At 39.6% G+C, this 21,409-nt stretch overlaps 1 protein-coding gene across 1 annotated transcript in view; it reads left to right on the top strand.

Annotated features, from left to right (window-relative positions):
• Window positions 1-805: 805 nt before the first annotated feature.
• Nme8 (NME/NM23 family member 8) overlaps window positions 806-21,409 on the top strand; it is a 47,067-nt gene continuing 26,463 nt past the window's right edge. The window contains exons 1-9 of the mRNA XM_003469945.2: window positions 806-981; window positions 1,517-1,556; window positions 2,059-2,116; window positions 2,293-2,399; window positions 9,106-9,177; window positions 12,355-12,479; window positions 14,505-14,622; window positions 18,125-18,217; window positions 19,452-19,603. Coding sequence (XP_003469993.1) covers window positions 1,521-1,556; window positions 2,059-2,116; window positions 2,293-2,399; window positions 9,106-9,177; window positions 12,355-12,479; window positions 14,505-14,622; window positions 18,125-18,217; window positions 19,452-19,603 — 761 coding nt within the window. The 5' untranslated portion in view covers window positions 806-981; window positions 1,517-1,520. The remainder of the gene's footprint in view (window positions 982-1,516; window positions 1,557-2,058; window positions 2,117-2,292; window positions 2,400-9,105; window positions 9,178-12,354; window positions 12,480-14,504; window positions 14,623-18,124; window positions 18,218-19,451; window positions 19,604-21,409) is intronic.

Raw genomic sequence — 21,409 nt, 5'->3', positions numbered from 1 at the left:
AAGTAGCTCGGGGCCTATGCCCACCCTGGGCCAGGAAAAGGGACAGTGGCCGGACCAAGCAGTAGCAAGGTCTGTGCTTGATTCAGCGCGGCCTGTGTGGTTGCGCTCTAGTTCCTCGATCACAGTCCCGGCTAGCGGAGCTGAGGGGAGGGTGGGTGGGAATGCTGCGCACTGTTTTGGCAACATATTCATAGGCGCAAAATTCTAAATAGTTTAAAAAACAAAAGGAGATCTGGAAGTCCACCTTCTAGGAGAGAGGAGAGTGAAGGGGGAGGGGGAAGACCAGGGTCCGAGGTGAATTAGAAGTCTTCTGTTCAGAGATTTTGTTTTGTTTTGTTTTTGGTAGTGGGGATTGAGCCCCAGCCTTTGTGGCACTGAGCTATATCACCTGTTCTTTTATTTTAAAAAAATATGTTATATATAATATTATAGATCGATTGATCGATCAATCGATAGATAGATAGACTTTTATTTTCCTGGATTACACTGTTTTTCAGATGTTGCCCAGGCCGAGTTCAAACGTGAGCTGTCTGCCTCAGCCTCCCACAGTGCTGGAATTCCAGACCAGCATACCACATGCAGACTAAATACCTTGTTCTTGTTTGCAAAGCAAGGAAGATCTCAGAGCCCACTTAATAGAGAGATAGTCGACCTAAGCACAAGAAACAGAAGAGCCTGGGGGGAAACCGCGGCAGAGTTGGGAACACTAGTTTGTCCCTTCCTTGGAGCAGGGCGAAAAAGGCGTCCCTGCCTGGAACAGGAGCCGGGACCTCGGGACCTCGCGACCTCGCGGGGAGGGGAGGTCCACAGGGGCTCGCGTTGGAAACGTTGGCGCCCTGGACCTTCCTGAGGCCTGCGTCCCTCTCATCCTCTTTACATCCACCATTGAGGGGCCACAGGTCAGCAGGAGCCCGTGGTCCTCAACCCATGGCTGAGGTGATGCTGGAGCCCTGAGCATCTCTTTTGGTCAAGTGTCCCAAGGTGAGCGCAGGGTCCATTTCCTGGGAGTCTCCAGAACTTTATTAGGGGGGTCACGTCCCGGGGTCTTTCCTTGTTTTAGCCCAGTGCCTCTTGTCACGTCAAAATGCCCTAAAGACGTGGAAGGAGTCTCTGTCTCATGCCTGGAATATGTGGTCCTTCAAAAAGCATCCTAAACATTAAGCATCTTTGGAGACAGAGCTGGACAATTAATCTGTGTGCAAATGCAGGTGTTGGAAACTCTCCATTCCCCTTCAGAAGAAAACACAACGTGATGTAAGCAGCCCAGAGCTGCTGATTGCTTCCCTTCTCCAGGCTTGCTGGGAGGGTAAGATGGGTTGACAGTTGTGAGGACCCCACACTGCCCAGAAGATAAAGAGCTGCCTGTGAATTGAGTCCTCTCTCTAGTAAGCCTGCAGCATCTGATATTTGGAAAAGAGATAACTTTCAGTGCATGAAGAGGCTGTTCAAATGTAGAAAAACATGACTCAAATTTCCTCAGAATGATTTGCATTTTTCTTTTTTTCTGTGAGTGCAGATACATGGCGAGCAAAAAGCGAGGTGAAGTGCAGTTACAGGTGAGTTGGACACATCACACGTGGCGTCTGGTGTCCTGACAGTTAGAGACCTTTCACAGCAGCTGTGTCTTAGTTATTTTCCTCATTGATGGGGTAAAATTCCTAACTCCAAAGTGAAAGGAGGGAAAGTTTATTTGGCTCACAGTTTGTAGAGGTTCAGTTCATAATCAGCTGGCTCCAAGGCAGGGAAATACAGCACCAGAACACGACAGAGGAGAAACAGTCCATGGTAAGGCAGGCAAGCAGCAAGCAGGAAGCAGCAAAGCTTTATTCCTTCTTTATACCTTGTAGATCACCCAGACTATACACCTATTGATTGGTACCACCATGTCCAGAATGAGGCTTCCATTATTCACACCTAGAACTGCACAAAATCCAATTAATTATCACACACCCTTAAGGCCAGTATCACAACCCTAGATCCAGCCCTCTCTGAGAAGAGCCAAGCATGAGGTTTTAAGGGGACATCTAGACACAAGCCATAGCATCTTGTTTTTTGCAGACTGTCATCAACAGTCAAACCTTATGGGACGAGATGCTGCAGAACAAAGGCTTAACAGGTACTGGGTCCCATTGTCCCAGGTCACTTCAAGACACCCTACAAAGTAACGCCTCTCCCTTACCCCCCCCCCAACCTAAAGTCCTGTTCTCTTGGCCCTGGTCTCTGCCCAAGCTGGGGTCATGCTGTGTCTAGGTTCTGTGCCTCTGGTTTTTCATGAGTTCTGTTATTATCTAGTGATTGATGTTTACCAAGCCTGGTGTGGACCCTGCAAAGCCATGCAACCTTTGTTCAGAAAACTGAAAAATGAAATAAATGAAGATGAAATTCTGCATTTTGCTGTTGTAAGGATTGCCTTTTCATTGAACTATTGTTTCGTTGTTACAGTGTTGAAACATCTGCTAATACTTTATTGTCTTCCTTCGAACAACCTGTTAATTCCTCAGCATAGATTGTCTGCTTGACAGTTAAGTTTATCTGAATCTTACAGTGTTGGGGTTACTCACACTGATTTCAGACCTTAAAAAATTATGAAAATGGATCCACATCTATTAACCTGCTTGTTTTCACCTGATCATATGCTTAATGTGTGCCCGCTAGCATTGGGCCTGCAAAAGCTGTTTTGAGGGTCTCACAGAGTAGCCCCCTGAACATTTATGTTACCAAATTTTAAAATGATAATGATTTCCCCATAACTATTGATTACCCAGATGTGATAATAGGTTAAATTGTTGCAGCCAGACTTATTTGACTTAAATACATTGATTATTCAATGTATCCATAACAAAGTGTCAGCTGGTTAGGTCTTTTTTGTCTAATATGGTGGCTGCCAGACATAAATAACTAGGCAATACTTATGTGGCTAGACCAACAGAGAAACCAACTTTTCATTTTAGTAATTTAAATGTAAAATAGGTAATTATAGTAAAGCTCTTAAAGTTTGGGACAGTGTGAATCCACTTTTTTGTTGAAAAAATCTTTAAACATCAATAACTAGTTATGAATTAAAAGTCAGTAAAAAGATATGTTCTTAGTGTAAAATATAACTATATTTTAATATGTGATGTGTAAAAAGAATGTGAATTAGACCATTAATTTTTACATTGATTACATGTTGAAGTGATAGTATTTGGGATGCAATGGGTTAAGGAAAATATATCATTCCTTTATTTCCTCCTGTTTCTTGTGTGTTTTTACGTGTGGCTACTAGAGAACTTAAAAATATGAGACTCAACTGGTTCAATTGTTTCTCTCCTACTGAAGCAGACCCAAGCCCACTAAAACCTAGAATGAAGGAGGATATAATGGATTTGTCATATTATGACTCATTTCTAAAACACATCGTCCATAAAGCTGACTGCAACTTCAGTCCATGTGCGCTCTGAGCACGGGTCTCCCACACCCCTCAGTGCAGACCTTGGATGAGTTTGCCAGCTAATCTTGTGTTTGACCCTCTGCTCCCTTTTGCAAACATGTTTGCTATGGGACTTTGTTTCCTTAATTTAAGATTACAATATACATCCTAAAGCCTAGAATCTCTTCTTTACTATTTTTCTGTTTAAAAGGATATGTTAGTCAGTTTTTTTGGCACTGTCACAAAATACCCAACATCCAGAACTAAAAGAGAAGAGATATATTTTGGCTCATGGTTCCAGGCTATAGTTAGTTGGCTCCAATCAGAAAGGGCATAGAAGAAGGGTCTGGAGGAGAACTATTTATATGATGGCTGCCAGGAAGCCAAGAGAGACAGAGGAGCCAGGGACTAGAATACACTCTTTCAGGCCACTTCCCCAGTGACCATCTCCAACCAGGTCCTGCCTCCCATGACACATTTATCTATGAACATTGTATAGTGGAGGCATACAGTAGGTGACCTGCTCTGACTGATTGCCTTCACTCAATAACATGCATTTAAGTTTCTTTTTATGTCCAGATAAGGGGCTGCTAAATAACTGTCCCTTGTCTGGACATATCTCAAATTTTTTCTTTATTTACCATCTGAAGAACGTCTTTGTTGCTTCTAAATTAGAATAAAGCTATAGACATCTGCTCACAGATTTTTGTCTGGACATAAATTTTCAGCCTAATTTGGGTAAATACTAAGGATTGCTGGATCATATGGTAAAACTATGCTCCATTTATAAGAAATTGAAACTGTCTTCGAAAGTGGCTATACTATTTTATTTCCTTAATCAGTAGTGAATAGAGGAATTGCTTGTTCTATATCCTGGCCAATGTTTGGTGTAGTCTGGGCTCTGAATTTTGGGCATTTTAACAAGTATGTAATAATATCTTGTTTTATGTTGTGTTTCTTTGATGACATGTTGTGTGGGGTATCTTTCTAAACATTTATTTGCCATTTATGTATCTTTTTTATTAAGGTGTCTGTTAATATTTCTGGCCCATTTTAAAATTGGACTATTTGGGTTTTTTATTGTTGACTTTAAAATTTTGTTGTATGTTTTGAATACTACTACTTTGTCAGGTACATCTTTCAGAAATATTTTCTTCCAGTCTATGGCTGATTTTATTTTTTCAAAGTTTTTTGAAAGGCATGATTCTGTAATAAGCTGCTTCATCCTGAGGAATCAGCCCCATCTGATAGGATGTGATTGCAGGTTTGATTCTTGGTAGGGAGGATAAAGTAGATTTCCACAGGCAGTTGACAAAGATTTGGTACAAGAAGTGAAAAGACAACTTTAGAAGTGTCTGACAACTGAAAACAGCATCACAGAGAATCAAAGATCAGAAAAATTTTGTGGAGTCTAATATTCCCATGCCTTTGGCATCTAATAATTTTCGTGGGCTTTTTTCCTGTTTAAAGAATAAAATTCTTGTGCATTCTGATAAGTGGGATCAGAGAAGTTTGTCTGAAGTGGGCAAGGGTCCAAGTTCACACATTAGGGATCAAGGGAATTGTCAATGTCCAACATGAAATTGGAGTCTGTACTAGTTAATATAGAGGGTCAACATGATTACCTTTGGAACTGCCTGGGTATTGCTGAAGCTCCCTTCTGAGTGTGTCTGAGTGGATGACTGTCTTAGTTACTTTTACTCGTTGCTGAGACAAAATACCTGAATCCCAAGTTGGGAAAGGAAAGATTTATTTCTTACAGTTTTTGGAAGTCTCAGTCCACATTCGGTTGGCTCAAAGGCAGGTGGGCATGACTGGGCCGCAGATCATGGTAGCTGCAAATAACAAGCAGGAACCAGCAAAGAGCAAGACACACCTTCTTCCTGCCATGGCACTAATTCTGGCCCCACCCCTTTGTGCGTGGAGCACTGACACCATCAATCCAAGCACTAGACAATGAACCAATCACAAACGCACAATGCAAACTCATGAGACCTGGAGGACACAGACATAAACCATGACAGTGACAATGGCATGACATTGCAGTCTGTATCTGGTCGCTTGCCCATTCCTTCTTTTCTGGCACTGTCCCTCTGCTCTGCTTCCTGGCCACCATGAAGAAAGCATCTTTGCTCCATCACACCCTTTGACCCTCATGCTCCTAGCTTGGAGACAGCTCACCATGGACTGAATCCCTGAAGAATGTGAGCCAAATGAAACCTCTCCTCATTTAATCTATGGGTGCTAGGTATTGTGTCCTAGTGACAGAAAAGCTGACCTACACAGGGTGAGTGGGAAGAGACTGGCTCACCTGTCAAGGTATCTGGACACTCACCTGTTGGTCTAGCTGGAGAGGAACTTGGATATAGAAAAACCAAAGTAAGATCTTTAGAAAAGCAGTAAGTGCAATTTTATACTTTGTTGGCAGAGTTCTGGGTTATGGAGTTCATGATGTTTACAGAGTCTGAGAAGGAACAAAGCAGGAATACTTATGAATGCAAAAGCCAAAGAGTATGTTGTCATTAAACCACGTACTTTATTGGGTTCCCATCTCAGCAGCTCCAAGACAAAATCCCTGGTGATAGCATATGTGCAGTGTGATGATAGAGGTGTCTCTATCTCTTTCTCAAACAATATATCCGTATTTTATTTGGAACACTAAGGATTTAACCTGGGGGTTTCATACTGAGCTACAGCCCAAGCTCTCCTTTATATTTTTATTTTCATACAGAGTCTTGCCAACTTGTCCAGGCTAGGGTCAAACTTGGGATCTTCCACTCCCTGGTCCCCCGAGTGCTTGGATTACAGGCATGTGACACCAAGCATCACTATATAGATCTTTTAACAAGATGTGTCCACCCAGATTTACCTGGGTAAGACAGAATTCCTCAGTCTCCTCCATGGAAATTATTTCCATTAATAAGTCTGTTTGTGTGAGTCAGCTTTCCACCTCTGAGATGTACTAGGGGGAGGAAAGGCTTGTTTTCCCATCCTGGTTGGAAAGGCTTCCATTCACGGTTAGCTGGCTCTGCTGCCTTGAGGCCTGTGATGAGGTGGAAGCATCATGGTGGAAGGACTTGGTGGAGGAAACTGCTCATCTAGTGGCAGCTGGGAATTAGAGAAAGTGACAGAGCAGAGGATAAGGGGCAGGGGCCCAGATAGAGTCCCCAGGGATGAAACCCCCTTTCCGTGATCTCCTCCCTTCAATCCAACCCCATCTCCTTTTTCCATCCTCCTCTGTAAGGCTATCATCATAATCTTATCAACAGATTAATCCACTTCTGAAGTTAGTGTCCCCTAATCCAATTACTTAAAAGTTGCATCACCTGATAATGCAGACCTCATGTCAGTAAGCTTTTCCAGTTTTATATGACAACCATAGCACCACTGATCTGGTGCAGTTTTTCCAAAATAGACCCTATTTGAGGTACTAGCATGTGTTAAACTTAACAAAAAACCATACACAGTGGCTCTGCATAGTTTATAGTCTGGGTTTTTGCACTCAGCAATAGTACATTTGCATAGATTAATGCTGCTGTTATAAAATTATCTGCCCAAAGCAGACATAATAAATAAATAAATAAACAAACAATACTCAAACCACAAACTTTCTAGCCTCCACTGGAGTAACAGTGCAGAGATGCCCTCTGGTGGACATTTTGTTTTCTATAGTTAGTTAAGGAAAAGGAATCCTTTCGGCAAAGGTAAATTTAAATCCAAAATTAAAACCTACAAGACTGATTCCCTACTAAAATCACCCCGAGTTGAATTGCTGGTATAAGTGCTTTTGCTTTGTCTCTTTTCCAAATAAAATTTTAGATCTATTTATACAGTGGCCTCTTGCAAGCCCAGGCTTATTGGTTCCAGGATCTCTGCAGTTACCAAAATCCAAAGGTGCTTAAATTCCTTCTATAAAAATACACTTCATTAAGCAATCTCTGTAGATTACAGAAATATTCTAGATCAATGATGGTGAAGCTTTTAGAGATTGAGTGACCATACAACTTCCCCAAACCAATGTATTTATCGCAAATTCTAACACTGCAGTTCAACTTTAGTACCAAGGTTTTGGTTTGGAGAAAATCATTTTTAGACACTTGGCTGCTGTGGGGCCTTGGCTCACGTGTGACAGAAAGGGCTCTGCATGCCTGCTGTGGCACACACATCCTAGATCCACGCTGCTGTTCCACATAACACCAATATTATATTACCTAATGAAATGTAAACACAATGTAACTGGTCGTTACTTTGCTTTGTTTAAGACTAGTGATGGGACCAGTGTGTGTACACAGTCAGTACAGAGGTACACTTTTTTCTAATATTTTCCATCCACGGTTGATTGAAACAGTGGCTGTAGATCTCTGTGGAGGGAGGATGCCTCATGATCCCTCAGCATCATCTTTACAGTGTTTTTATTACAAGAAAGTGTTAAGACTGCAGTGACCCAATGCACTAATAACCATGATAAACAATATTTGTTTATATATATATATATATCCTCCTACTGTGTATGAAGCATATACACTGCCAGACTTGAGTGTCTTTGAATGCCACTGCCCGGTGCCATCCAACAAAAAGGCAACATTGTAAAAATGTGACAGCACATCCTGATTCACCACAGTCATTGGTTCTGGCACTATGTGATTTGTGACTTCCCTAAAGTCAAACTGATCATGAGAAACATGAATCATTCAGGACACGGAGGCAGCCGTGGTAGGACAACTAAAGACACTCAAGAAAGAAGACTTCTTCCTCGTGCGGCCATTTTGTAGTATCTGTCAGCCATTTTGGTGCTGAAGGGAGGCAAGGGAGGCTGGAGGAGGAAGGAAAGGGAGAAGAAACAAAAGAGGAGAAGGGGAAAATGGAAACAAAACTTTTGTAAATAAGAATGGAAAGAAAGAAGGGAAGGCAGGTGGATGAGAGAAGATGTATAATGAACACCAAGATGTATAATGTACAGATACAAATTTCCCATGTGGCCATTCTGTATATCGCGCATACAAATAAAATTAATTTAAAAAATAAAAGATAGGATCTACTGAATAAAAAAGAAAAAGAAAGAGGACTTCAGAAAGTGGCAAGAATGACGAGATAAGTGTCTTCAAAGCAAGGGAGAGGAGCTCGAGGTGGATTAATAGCAATACGTCTTTTATTAGAATTTTTTTAAGAATTAGAACACACACCTTATTTTTTTTTAAATGTAACATGGATCCTGAGGAAGAGCTGAGACACAAACACCTACACGAAACGTGTCCCACCTGTGCCAAAGACTTTCCTAGCAGCAGGAGGCAGGGGCACACCCGCATGCAGTACAGGGTTGGAGGGAACAGTGGGTGCCCTTTTGAGAGGGGTCCTCAGGTGGGAGGTGCAGGGAAAAACCATTTGCAACAGGAGAGGGTGAGGTAGACACTCTGGAAGAAGGATGCTTGAGCTGAGTTGGAAAAGGAAGGACAGGAGCAGGCAATGAGGAAGGAACACACAGACGCCTTTGGCAAGGTACCTTAACAAGAAGAGAGGAAGAGCTGACATCAGAGGAGGTGGAGCTTGAGTGGCCAGTGTGGGCAATTTGATCTTTAATACAACTATAATATACCCAGAAAATGCTGCATAACCATAACAGTTATAATATTATAATAATGTGTTAAAGGACTTGGACATAGTTTACTTACTATTATATAAAACATTTACTTTTTCAGGCGGAAGCTGACAATATTGTGACCCTGCAGTCATTTAAAGATAAATGCGAACCTGTTTTTCTCTTTAGTGTTGTAAGTATAGCATTCGTCTCAATTCTATTAGCAGATTCTATTTTGCAGCTAAAGACATGTAGCATTATAAAATTGTCATGAAACTACTGATAATGGCAACTGCACATTGTGTGCCTTATCACTGATCATCTGTTATTGTAATTAATAATCTGACATTTAGGAGTTGATGGTTGAAGAGCTGAGACTATCAAATCAGGGAGCTGATCAGAGAAAAGTAAAATAACGTGATGTTTCCTCTACTAAGGAAACCATCAGAGTTGCACACTGAAGTATTTACAGGAGTGAGAAATTGGAAATTTCTCAAATATCTAGCAGGAGAAAAATACTTACCAATATTCATACATACCCACATGAGAAAAGATCTGTATCATCACTACTTTGGAATACATATAACTTTTACCTTTGCTAATGCAAAGGAAGAAGAAGACCCAAAGTTTAGTCATCAAAATTTTCTACACATGGGAGAGGATGCATAAATTTTTCTTCTTTACATTTCTTTGTGTTGCCCAAACATTATGTGATAAACACACAATTTTAATGATCAGAAAACCCTCAGAAGCACTATTTTTTAGAAGCAGAGCCCGACGGTCTCACTGTGTGGTGTCTAGAACTGACCTCTGCAATTAGATTTTCCCAGATTTTTGACCAAATCTATTTTTGCTTTCCTCTTTCCCTACCACATTCTCTCTGCAGCCCAGAAGTGATGACAGTGTTTTTCAGACAGTTTCTCAGGCAAGGAGCAGAATTTCTGTTTCTCTCTTTTTTTTTCCTAGTTCACACTACTTTGTTATTAGAAATCTGTTTTATTTGGCAACATTTTGTTCCCCTCCTCCCTCCCTCCTGTTGCTTATTGGCCTTCAAAACATTTCTACTGATGACTGAAAGCTTGGCACCTGACTCCAAGACTTTTTCTCAAAACCAAGGCCTCCCATCACACGGGAGCTGTCAGTATTCACATTCACAAACTATCCTGGCCTCCAATTCTTGATCTCCATACTGCCGATGAACTTTTATGGCCAGTGAATTTTTCTTCCAATGTACTTCAATCACTCACTCCTGTATTCACGCCTCTGGCATTTTGTCACCCTCTGTTGCACATTCATGACCATTAAATGAAGAATCTCATTCTCTGATCAGAAAACCATCCTGGAGCTTATTGCTTGGTTATTCAAATATTCCCTCAGTGGCCCTTTGAAGCTGTCTTGGCTGATAACAAATTCCTTCTAGCAGGTTTCACCAGGAGGGCTTCTTTTCAAGGGAATGGTTGAAAGAATCCTTTTAGTGGAAAGTGAGAATTAAAACTTCTATTTTCATCTAAACTTTTTTTAGTTGCATTCTTTGCATTGGCCTTTGAATATGATTAGGAGTTTCAAATAAAAAAAAATACTTCATTCTGACACCATGCCCCTCTCCAACTACACAGCCATTGCTTTTACTCGCTTTATAGCTAAGTTGCTCGCTTTCTATATTTATATTTACTGCATTTTTTCCAGTACCATTTACTCCTCAGCACATGCACATGCAATTCTGTTTGATTATTCTACTGAAATGGCTGTTGCTAATATATTCAGTTACAAATCTGTTGCTAAATATTATAGGCATTTTTATATCTCCATAATTGCCTACCTCTCAGATGCATTTCTTTCGTGACTATGCCTTTGCTTTTGAAATGCTTTCCTTTTTCAAGTTGTGGAACTTGGTTTTCCTTTTACCTCCCTGGGTATTTCACCCTTTCATCTCTTTTGCTGATCCATCCTTTTAATTTACATATTCTATTTCGATACTGTCCTAAGAAAATTCCCTCGGTCAATGCTCTAAATTATCAACAAGTTAAATTTTCATCCACAGCTAAATCTATACTTCAAACTGAAGACTTGTGTCACCGATTTGACATCTGTGGGTTTTGCAAAACCCTATGTTGCTTAAAACTTATCCAGCACCTGGCCCTCCTCCCCCTGGACTGTGAGCCTCTTCTAGTGATTCCTTACTTGGAAAATAACATTATGATTCACAATTGACACAGTCTTACGTGAGAAGCAGAAGAGTCATCTCAGTGACATCTTTTTCCATCATAAAGTATCCAAACCATACTAAGGACCTGCCAGTTCTACCCCATGGCACATGTGTCTGCTCCTTCCCATTCGTTCCACTCCTCCTTAGACTGAGTGACCATTGCCTGCCAGCTCACCTCTAGAGTAACTTCTACAAACATCTCCTTACCCCTTCCTTCCCAGTGGTTTCTTTTTTCCGCACAGCAGGAAAAAGAATCTTTACAAGTAACAGTTCTAATCAGGGCTACAGCCTCTACTCAGCAGTCCTCTGGTTCCAACTGGACCTAAAGAGTAGGTTGCATCCGTACATTGATCACAGGCTCCACATGATTTGACGCTCTTTAGGGTTGGATTTCATCACATATAGTTCCCGCTCTCTTTCTCAGCTGGCCTCTACCCTGCCTTACCTCCAGCCTCATATCTTACATTTGCTATTGTTTGTGCCCAGAATGGTCTTCCTTCTCCTTTCTGACTCATTCTTTCTTGCCTTTCTTTCATATTTCAAGCATAGAATCACTTCCTGATACTGGGAAGTGCCTTTCTTGATCTCCTTGACCAGGACACATTCTGGTAAGTGCTCTGAGTGCTTTGCGCCTGTCAGAGTGGTATCTAACTGGGGCTGCCATCCCATGTGTGTTTATGGTTTTGTGGCTTCTTCTTTTTATATTATTAGGCCAGATAGGAGACCTCTGATTCCATTTAATGGTGCTTGATCTCTTTGCAGTGAATCAAAATGAAAGCCAAAAGGGATGTAGTGTCAGGAGGACAATTTTGGGAGATCTGTTCAGCATCATTCCACTTAAATTAGGGGACATCAGGAGAGAACTCATGTCATGTCATTGCTCCTATATGCTGATCACTGGCTCCAAGGTCCTGTTGGGGGACACAGCTATTGGCTTTAGTATAGGAAGACAGACACATTGGAGTTAGAACTCAAAAAGCTGGGCTTACTAACTCTAAAACAAATTTTATGCCACTGTTGACTTAATTTGAAGCAACTGATAACAATAGCTAAAAGAGGATTGATGAAGAAGAAGGCTCAAGGAGGGGCAAATTAGTCCAGGTTATCCTTTCTAGATTTCTTCTGAAAATGAGAGTTTCATATTTTCTTTTCCCTTCCATACAGAATGGCAAAATTATTGCAAAGATTCAGGGTGCAAATGCGCCACTAGTTAATAAAAAAGTCAGTACCTTGATCAATGAAGAGAAGAAGATTGCAGCAGGTGAAATGATTCGCCCTGAGGTAATACTGTGGATATGACTATCTTAACTTTTTAAATGCATTCCCTACTTTGTGGTTTTGCTGAAGGATTTTCCTAACTTCATTTATTAATCAGCTTTCTGTGACTGTGACCAAATACCTGAGGTAACCAACTTATAAGCAAGAAAGGTATAGTTTGTCTCATGGGTTCAGAGATTACAGTCTATGGTCACTTGGTGTCTTAGTAATTTTTTCATCATGGGGACAAAATACACAATATCTACAACTTCAAGGAGCAATGTTTATTTTGGCTTGTATTTTCAGTTAATGGTCAGCTGGTTCCATGGCAGGAAGGGCACGGTGAAGGGCTGGGTGAAGGAAAGCTTCTCACATCATGATTTCCAAGAAGTGGAGAGAGGAGGGAGGAGGTGGGGAAAGAGATACATCCTCCAGGCCACACCCTCAGTGACCCGTCTCCAACCAGGCCCCACCTCTAACAACACCTTAGCTATTGTACCTCTGTGCTCCAATCACCTTCCGAAAGCCCCACCTCTGAACACATGAGGCTATGGGAGACCATTCTAGATCTAAACCATCATGCTTTGGGGGCTGTGATGAGGCAGAGCATCATGGCAGCAAACACGTGCTGGAGGAGGCTGCTCATCTCATGGAGAATAGGAAGAAAAAAGAGAGGAGACTTGAAGAAAACCATGTCCCACAGTTCCCTTCAAAGGCTCACCCCAATGACCTAACTTCCTCCCACTAAGACCCATCTCTTAAAGGTTCTTCCACCTGTCTTTATTTCCACAAATTGGGGCCAATTCCTGAATGCATGGGTCTTGGGGTTCACTTCTCCAAGCTAGGACTCCATGACAACTTAGACATCCAAAAGGTAAAAACGTGGAAGCATTCAGCAATGTGAATCAAAGGCATCATTCATATTTACCTTCAGTTCCTTGAGTTATAAATGTTTATTTTAAATTTCTAAACATTTTTTCACCATAATACTAAGACAACTGTGGTTTACTTGCCTTTCTCTTTCATAGTACCCTGATATTCTGCTCATAGAATTAGAAAAGACTGAGAGAAAACCTACAGGTAAGTAAGTTTACTTTACAGTAAAGCCAAGGGTTTTCTGTTCATGGGTGTTCATTAGAGCGTCATTGTTAACAGCAAAAAGGTATTAGCAACAGCAATGTTAATCAATAGGCAACTTTGGGATAATCGATGATGGATGCCTTGCAGGGTTGAATGACTAAAAATCACCCTCTTTTTCTCTCCTGGCTTCATATGTTTGGTCCCTGAGCAAAGACTTTCTAAGGTTAACCCAGTTACCCAGGTCTGGTGGTAAAGGACTATATAATCCCAACTCTGGGTGACAGAGGCAGGAGGATCACAAGATTGAGCCCAACCTGGGCAATTTAATGACTTAGTGAGTTTATACCCCAAAGATTTTTTAAAAATAGGATAAGGATGTGTTATGTTAGGAAAAAAGTTAACCAGGTTTATGGATCCTGCGTCTTGCAACTAATTTAGGCAATAGCTTTCTATTTCAGCTTTCCAAAAACTTATGAGAATGATTTCTTTTGATGATAGTGCTCTTGGTTAACTTTTTAGTTACCAATTCTGTGCCTTCATGGGACTTCGTGTATGTGTGTATATGTGCTCATTCTCTGAATGGAGCAAAGGCAGACATGTTCAGCGAGGTCTTGCACTAAAAGTATGTTATAAAAATGTAGATAAATATGTGGATGGAAATTCTGTCAGTCTATGGTTTTGTGCAGTGTATGCTGGAAACTTCATTTACTAGTGGTACTGAGCTGCTTGGATCACGTGGTCATTCAAATATATGTGAATGACCTTAAATTCACCAGCATTTATTTCTGCAATGTCTTTTGCCTCCTGATTAAAATCTCTTATGAATGTTTCCCCTGCATGCAAATATATAACCTGTCCTTTGATTCTAAGTAGAAACGCTTTAATACTTGACATGTCATAATTAGATGTCATTCTATCAATGACCGGAGATTCACTGAACATCAGGAATTTACTTTTGTAACTATCAGATCCTTCAGGGTCCCACTTTTGTCCCAATACAATGAGACTGTTTTTTCCCTAGGGGAAATTTATTATATTGTTATAATCAAGCCTGATGCTGTGCTTAAAACAAAACCTCAAGAAATTAAAGAAAAGGTAAGTAACCTTTGTCAACAATAACTTAATTTCAAAGTAACAGCACCTTCACTGTCAAGTTAGAATCATGCTTATAACTCAAAATAAAACAGAATATAATGAACAGCTTGCACTAGGTACCTCTAAAGGTTTCGAGCATTCTATATAAGTGTCTATCTCCTCCTGCAACCTCCTGTAAATAGACCTACTCTGCCTGTTTAAGGTATCAATTGTAAATTATAGTTCTTATATTGTAATATGTTTTTTGTTTAGTTATTAGTGATACCATCTTGTTATAGACTCACACTGACTTGCTTTATCCTCTGTATGTTGTTACGCAGGGATGATCCTTTTCAATACATGAAAGTTTAAGAAAGCATTTAATGTCTGGCTTTAAAACTCAAGTAAATCATATTAGATCGAGGATAGATATATTTCACATGTATATATTTTTATATATATGAAGCCATATTTTAATTTAGAAACCAGAAAACTTTTCCAGTAAAGGGTCAAATAGTAACTATTTTGGGGTTTGTTTGCATAAAATCTCAGGCAGCAACAATAAATAATATGCAAGTGAATAAGTGTGCCTGTGTTTCTGTAAACTTTTTACACAAATAGCGAAAAACCCAGATTTTGACTGCAGCCCCTAGCTCTGATTCCCTTGAAAGATGACCCTATGCTGAAACAACAAAATTATGTTGAAATTCGAAGGCATGTTACGTGCAATAGAAGAGGGCATATAAGGAGCCTTGTCAAGAGGAATAGGATATCTCTTCTTGTTTTGCTTTTTGATTAACTAATTTTAGTTTGTTTGATATGATCAGAATCATTCTTTTTGTCCAGTTCATATCCCTTCTTTATCTCTTTGATAAATAATTTTAAACTTAAAGAAAGTTAGCAAAAACAGCAAAGAATTTCCTCCTTAAACCTTTTGACACTACTTCATCAATAGTATGGTCCCTGCCCCCCCCCCAGACTTGAGTATTTCTTTCTTAAAACATGTGTCTCCTCCCACTTAATCACAGCATCCAATTGAAAAAATAATACCAGTATTTCCCATCATATATTCATTCTTTAGCTGGAGCAGCTCTGTCATTGAGTAAGCCAGAATAAACAGATATTCCAGAGATAGTAGGATGTATGCCATTTGTTCTGATTTTAAGTTGGTTTAATTAATATCACTTTCTAAGGATTATGCTCCAGATTCTGCTGTGTGTCTAGATGGGTGAGTAGATGGGCACCAAACTGCATGCTATTTCTTCACACATGGTTACCTCTTTATCAAATGTTTCAAAAGTAATATTACATACCAGTGCTTTCCTGTTCATATTAGAGGATGTTTGAATAGCCCCAGTGGTGAAAGTTTTCAAATTATAGTTATTTTTAACTGAGTACTATGAACGATCAATTTATGTTCATTTTTTTTGTTCTGACATGATATACAGCATTTCAAGACTGTAACATAGATTCACAAAAAACTTCAATTTTCTGGAATATAGTAAAAGCAAGCATAAAGGACAGGGAAAAATCAAAACTGTGTCAAATAAAAATGAAAAAATATATTAAATTCTTAGTCTGCCAAGAATGAGAAATTATCAAGTCCAAATGTTGCATGGAATCTTTTGTCTGTTGTCAGTTGCTATATAATTTGACAAAGATATGCTCTGGAACATGTTTTTTAAACATGTAAAAGTGAGATCACCATGATGTAAATAATGCTTTATAGTATCATTAAGTACAAGGAAACCAATAGAATTTTTATTTTTATAATTGAAGCAGAACAGACCTGGTGCTGGATACTCCCAAATCAAGTTGAGCCAATATCATTGAATGTAATTACTGAGCTGTATCGAATCCAAATCTTCTTTTTATTTAATTACTTAGTGCCTCATTGAGCTTGTCATGCTGGTCTCAAAACTTCTCTTTGTTATATTTTATTACATGTAAATGATATGTAAATTGATCTTTGTCATTAAATTTTTATTGAAACAATTGAAACATGGTTAACTCTTAAATTCTAATCCTTCTTGATAATTTAGATGATTTCCTTGCTGATAAAGTTTGTTGTCATAAAAGAATTGCAATAAATTAGTGAACTAGCAATTTTTGAAAATTAAAACAAAATAAGTTAAAATACTTTTGAAAGTAGTTAAGTACTTGAGAACTTGTGGTTTTGAGTGATTCAGAAAGCTGTGGTATCCTTTCCTTAGAATTACATTTTTTAATTTAGAGGCAATTCTCTTAATAAAAATATTTCAGAGTCTCTGGTTCAATCTCTAAGAGGCATGAAAGAACCTCCTTTCTGTATTTCTGAGTTATTTCAAACCTAGTACTCTGAAGATTTTTTTTTGAGATCTTTACTTGAAAAGCATTCAAATCTGCATTATGCAGAAAAGCCTTCTGCACAGCATGGGAAACAATGCAATAAAAAGCCTGTAGAGAATGGAAAAAAATATTTTTCAGCTACTCTTCCAGAGTACCAGCGGTTGGTACCCAGAATATACTAAGAACTAAAAAATTTAACACCAAAATACCCCAAGTAACCCTATCAGTAAATAGGCAAACAAAATGAAGAGACACATATCAAAATAAGATGTACAAATGACTGATAATTACATGAAAAAATGTTCAATATATTTATTAGTGAAATGTTAATCAAAACCACATTGAGATTCCATCACGCTAGTCAGAATGGCTATCATCAAGAATACAAGGAAAAAGAAACCCATCTATCCTGTTGGTGGGAACATAAATTATCATAGTCACTATGGAAATCAAAATGAAGGTATCTCAAAAACTTTAAATAGAACTACTATTTGATCTGGCTGTACTACTCCTTGATACCTATCTCAAAGAATTTGAGTTGCTATATTATAGAGATACTGCACACCCATATTTATTGTGGATGTAGTCATGTAATCTAAAACAAACTGTGTGCTGATAAATCGACAAAGAAAATGTGATATATATATATATATATATATATATATATATATATATATGATATATATATATATACAAAATAAGATATTATTATCCATAAAGAAGAATTAAATCAGAGTAAGGATGTAGCTCAGTGATAAATGCTTGCCTACAACATGGCAGGTCTTGGGTTTAATCCTCATGCAATAAAAGAAAACAATACAGTGTCATTTTCAGGAGAAGGTGTTGAGCTGGACATTAGCATGTTAAGTGAAATAAGCCACATTTAGAAAGACAAGTGTTACATGTTTTTGTTTTCTTCTATGTGGAATATAGGGATGGGGAAAGAAAGACCACACAGAAGTAGAAGGAAGTCTACAAGCGAAGAGAAAGGGAATGAAGGGGAGAGGATGCAGAGGAAGGTGTTAATGGGGATGGAAATGGTTAAAGGAAATGCATAAATGAATATGGCAAAATGAAACTCATTATTCTGTGTAACCACTGTACATCTTTTACAAATCCTAAGTATAGGAAACAAACAGCCCTAACTTTATCTCACCTGTGATCTGTGACATATCTGCTTCTCACCTAACTGCAGATCACCGCAGCAGGATTTGTCATAGAAGCAGAAGACAAGATCATGCTCACTGAAGAACAAGTGAGGGACTTCTACAGTCAGATAGAAGATGAGGTAAAAAGATCTTAAAAGGGGTGGAGATGTAACTCAGTGGTAAACCACTTTGCATTGCATGCATGAGGTCCTGGGTCCAATCCCCAACACAGCAAAGAAAACCAAAATAAAAGGATTCCAAATGACATTCTTTGTTCAAATATATTCAAACATACTAATTCCTAAAAGGAAATATTCATTACAGAGAAGTAAATGAGTACGTCTGACCAATGCAAGAGTTCCAGGTGTCTCTGTTGGTTTCCATCTTTGGTTACACCAAAGATGGCGCCTCAGGGAAATCTCTGGTAGAGATAGTGACACCCAGAAAAGGAAATAGTCCAATTATCTTGGTGGAGCAAAGATCTCTTTTAGTTATGTGCTCAGGAAGTGAATATTCAGTCAGTACTTATATTCAGTCAATATTTATATTTATATAAATTTTTATGCTGGATTGATGGGTTTTTTAATCATTAGTTCCACAGAAAAGCCCTAATTAGTTCTTTCCCTGAAAGCCTTTTTCTCAGTCTGTGTTTGTTGACATTCTCTACTGCCTGACAGAATAAGATAAAGGCAGTACTGGATAATATTAGAAAGTGCTTTTGTTTTGGGGTCAGAAGATCTATCTTCCAGAAATGCACACTTCAATATGGTGCATACTAAATACATGTGGCCATTTGAATTTGAATTCATTAAAACTAAACCACAGTAAACACTGAGACTCAGTCACACTGGTCCCACTTCAAGCACTCCATAGCCAGTATGTTGTAGAGTGCAGAAAAACAAGTTATTTGTCACAGGCAGTTCTCCTGGACAATGCTGTGTAACGCTGGATGCACCATTTAAAATCAGGGAAGCAACAGCTGGCTCTAGCTTCCACAGATATGAAAACAAAGAGTTTCTCTAGCTGTATCAGAAATGCATTAAACTTGTGAGAAAATCCAGCTCCTGGACTGTACCCCAAAGCTACTGAACCAGCAACTCTGGGAATGTGTTCTAGAACATTCTGTTTAACAAATCCTTCAAGTGACTTGAAATTATTCTAAAACTTAAAAGATGAAATTATTCTAAAACTTAAAAGTTCACTGGTTGTGAACTTCCCTTCAAAAATATTTTGCAAATAAATATTCATACGGACAACATTCTTCTGCCCATGGATCAAACAGGGGAAGATATCATTGGTCTTGCATGGTGACCGCCATTTTATTCCATCTATCGCGGGAACCTTAAATAAATAGTATATCATTTTATTTTGTAGCCTGACTTTGAAGACTTCCTTTCTTTCATGACAACTGGCCTAAGCCATGTGCTCGTTATAGCTCAAATAAAAGATCAGATGGAAGAAAGTGACCTAGAACTCGAAGGACCATCTGAACCTCCAACTGCGAGTGGTGCTATGAAGTGGAAGAGGTAACTAAGACCAGAAATGTATCAGAGTGTGTCATTAGCTAATCAAATACCTGAAAATAACACAAGTTTTTAATGCTGGAACCACAAGTGTTTCTTCCTGTTGACTTGAATTATTGTCAACTGGATAGATTTGAGAGACTAGTAGATCACACTTCTGGCTGTGGTACGCAGATGGGCCATGGAGATGTGATCTTGGAGACTATGTTGGTGCCTGCTCCTTTCCTTTCTGACTCCTCTTCTTCTTTCTGCTCCTAGATGGCAGCTTTCTCTGCTACACCCTTCATGATGTTTCTACCATGGATCCAGCTGACCATGGACTGAAACCATGAGCCAAAGAGCATCCCTCTTCCTTTAAATTGCAGGTGTCAATTACTTTGTCTTAGGAATGACAAAGCTGACCATTACATCGGATGCTCCCCAAAGTTTATGCTAAGAACATTCAAAACAAATTGTCCCTGTATATCCTTCTAAACCCTAGGCAGAACAATCTGGCCCACGGCCTGGTACTTGAGAAGTATGTAGGAATCACATGATCCCCCCAAAACTCTGACATCTCCCAATTCCCTTTCTGCCTTCTCTGTGCCCTAGAAATATCAGACCTGCTCTTTTTCACAAGGCAGTTGATGGTTATAAATAGCTGACCACAAGATGCCTGTATATTTTTGTTAAGGAATTCACAAGCATTTAGAAACAGACATAAGTAATTTGGAGAATGTTGTTGCATGAAGCTATTTGTACATTTAGACCTCTGAAGGCTCAGAGAACCCAAAGCTTAACACACCAGGTGTCAGGGCTGTGCCTGGAAAAGTGCTGGGTGAGCAGGAACAGGCTGAGGGCGTCTGAGTCTTTAGAGCTTTGTGGGGGTGTGATCCACAGCTTGCCTCTCATCTCTTACATTTGTTGCTTGGAAGTTCCCATGGCTTTCTTCATTAGTGGAGGTTTCCCGTGAATAACTATATCTTCGGTTCCTAGCATTGTCATATCTTTTAGGTAGCAGGAAATTCTAATCCCATTCACTTCAAGTTTCAAATCCTATAATAGAACTGCTTAATTACTGCAGTAGTAGTTGTTTTTGAGGAAGAGGGATAGTTGAGTGGGCAGGAAGGCAGGCTTGGGTGGAGAGTGTTGGGTTTAGAAGTATTAAAATTTATACCTCTGAGCCAGGGATTTAGCGCAGTGACACAAGCACCTGCCTGGCATGTGTAAGGTTGTGAGTTTGCTCCCCAGTACCAAGAAAAAATTTATACCACAGTTTTTGAGCCATTCAAAAATAAAAAATGTTCTGTGAGATACCCAGTGAGGCAACTGATGCAGGACAAGTTGGAATATTATTAGTACTGTTACCCAAGTCTCTATCGCATTCAGCTTTGGAGGGAGTTCTGTTCAGTTGTTCGACAGTCGCATTACAACATCGTGGTGGATTAACTAGTGATCACTGTAAGTGTGTAACGTTCACCTGAGCTATATCAGCATGGTTCTGGGCATGGAAGATCCAGTGGAGGGTTGTTGCCAACAGCATAAAAGAAGATCCACAGGGGAAGAGTGCATACTGCTGATTTTCCTGAAGCTGCTTTTCCTTCAGAGGAGCTTTGGCTGCTGGCTTCCTTTAGGAGAGCTTCAATCTCATCTTCATCTTGCATGTCATCTCTGGGCTTCCAGTGCAGATGTCTCAGCCTTCTGGCACAGCACTGGCCTTTTTACCTTTCAGCACTGGCCCTTGGGACTTTCTGATGCAGATCCTTGATGTGGACATGAACAGGACATTGTCATGAGCTACAAGCCCTTGACTGGATCCTTCAGGTCTCC

The sequence above is a fragment of the Cavia porcellus genome, unplaced genomic scaffold (genome assembly GCF_034190915.1).
Source record: "Cavia porcellus strain 051 isolate PalLab524CR breed Dunkin Hartley unplaced genomic scaffold, mCavPor4.1 scaffold_23, whole genome shotgun sequence".
NCBI lineage: Eukaryota > Metazoa > Chordata > Mammalia > Rodentia > Caviidae > Cavia > Cavia porcellus.
Note: the sequence above shows the minus strand (reverse complement) of the source record. Positions and strands in the feature narration are given on the sequence as shown.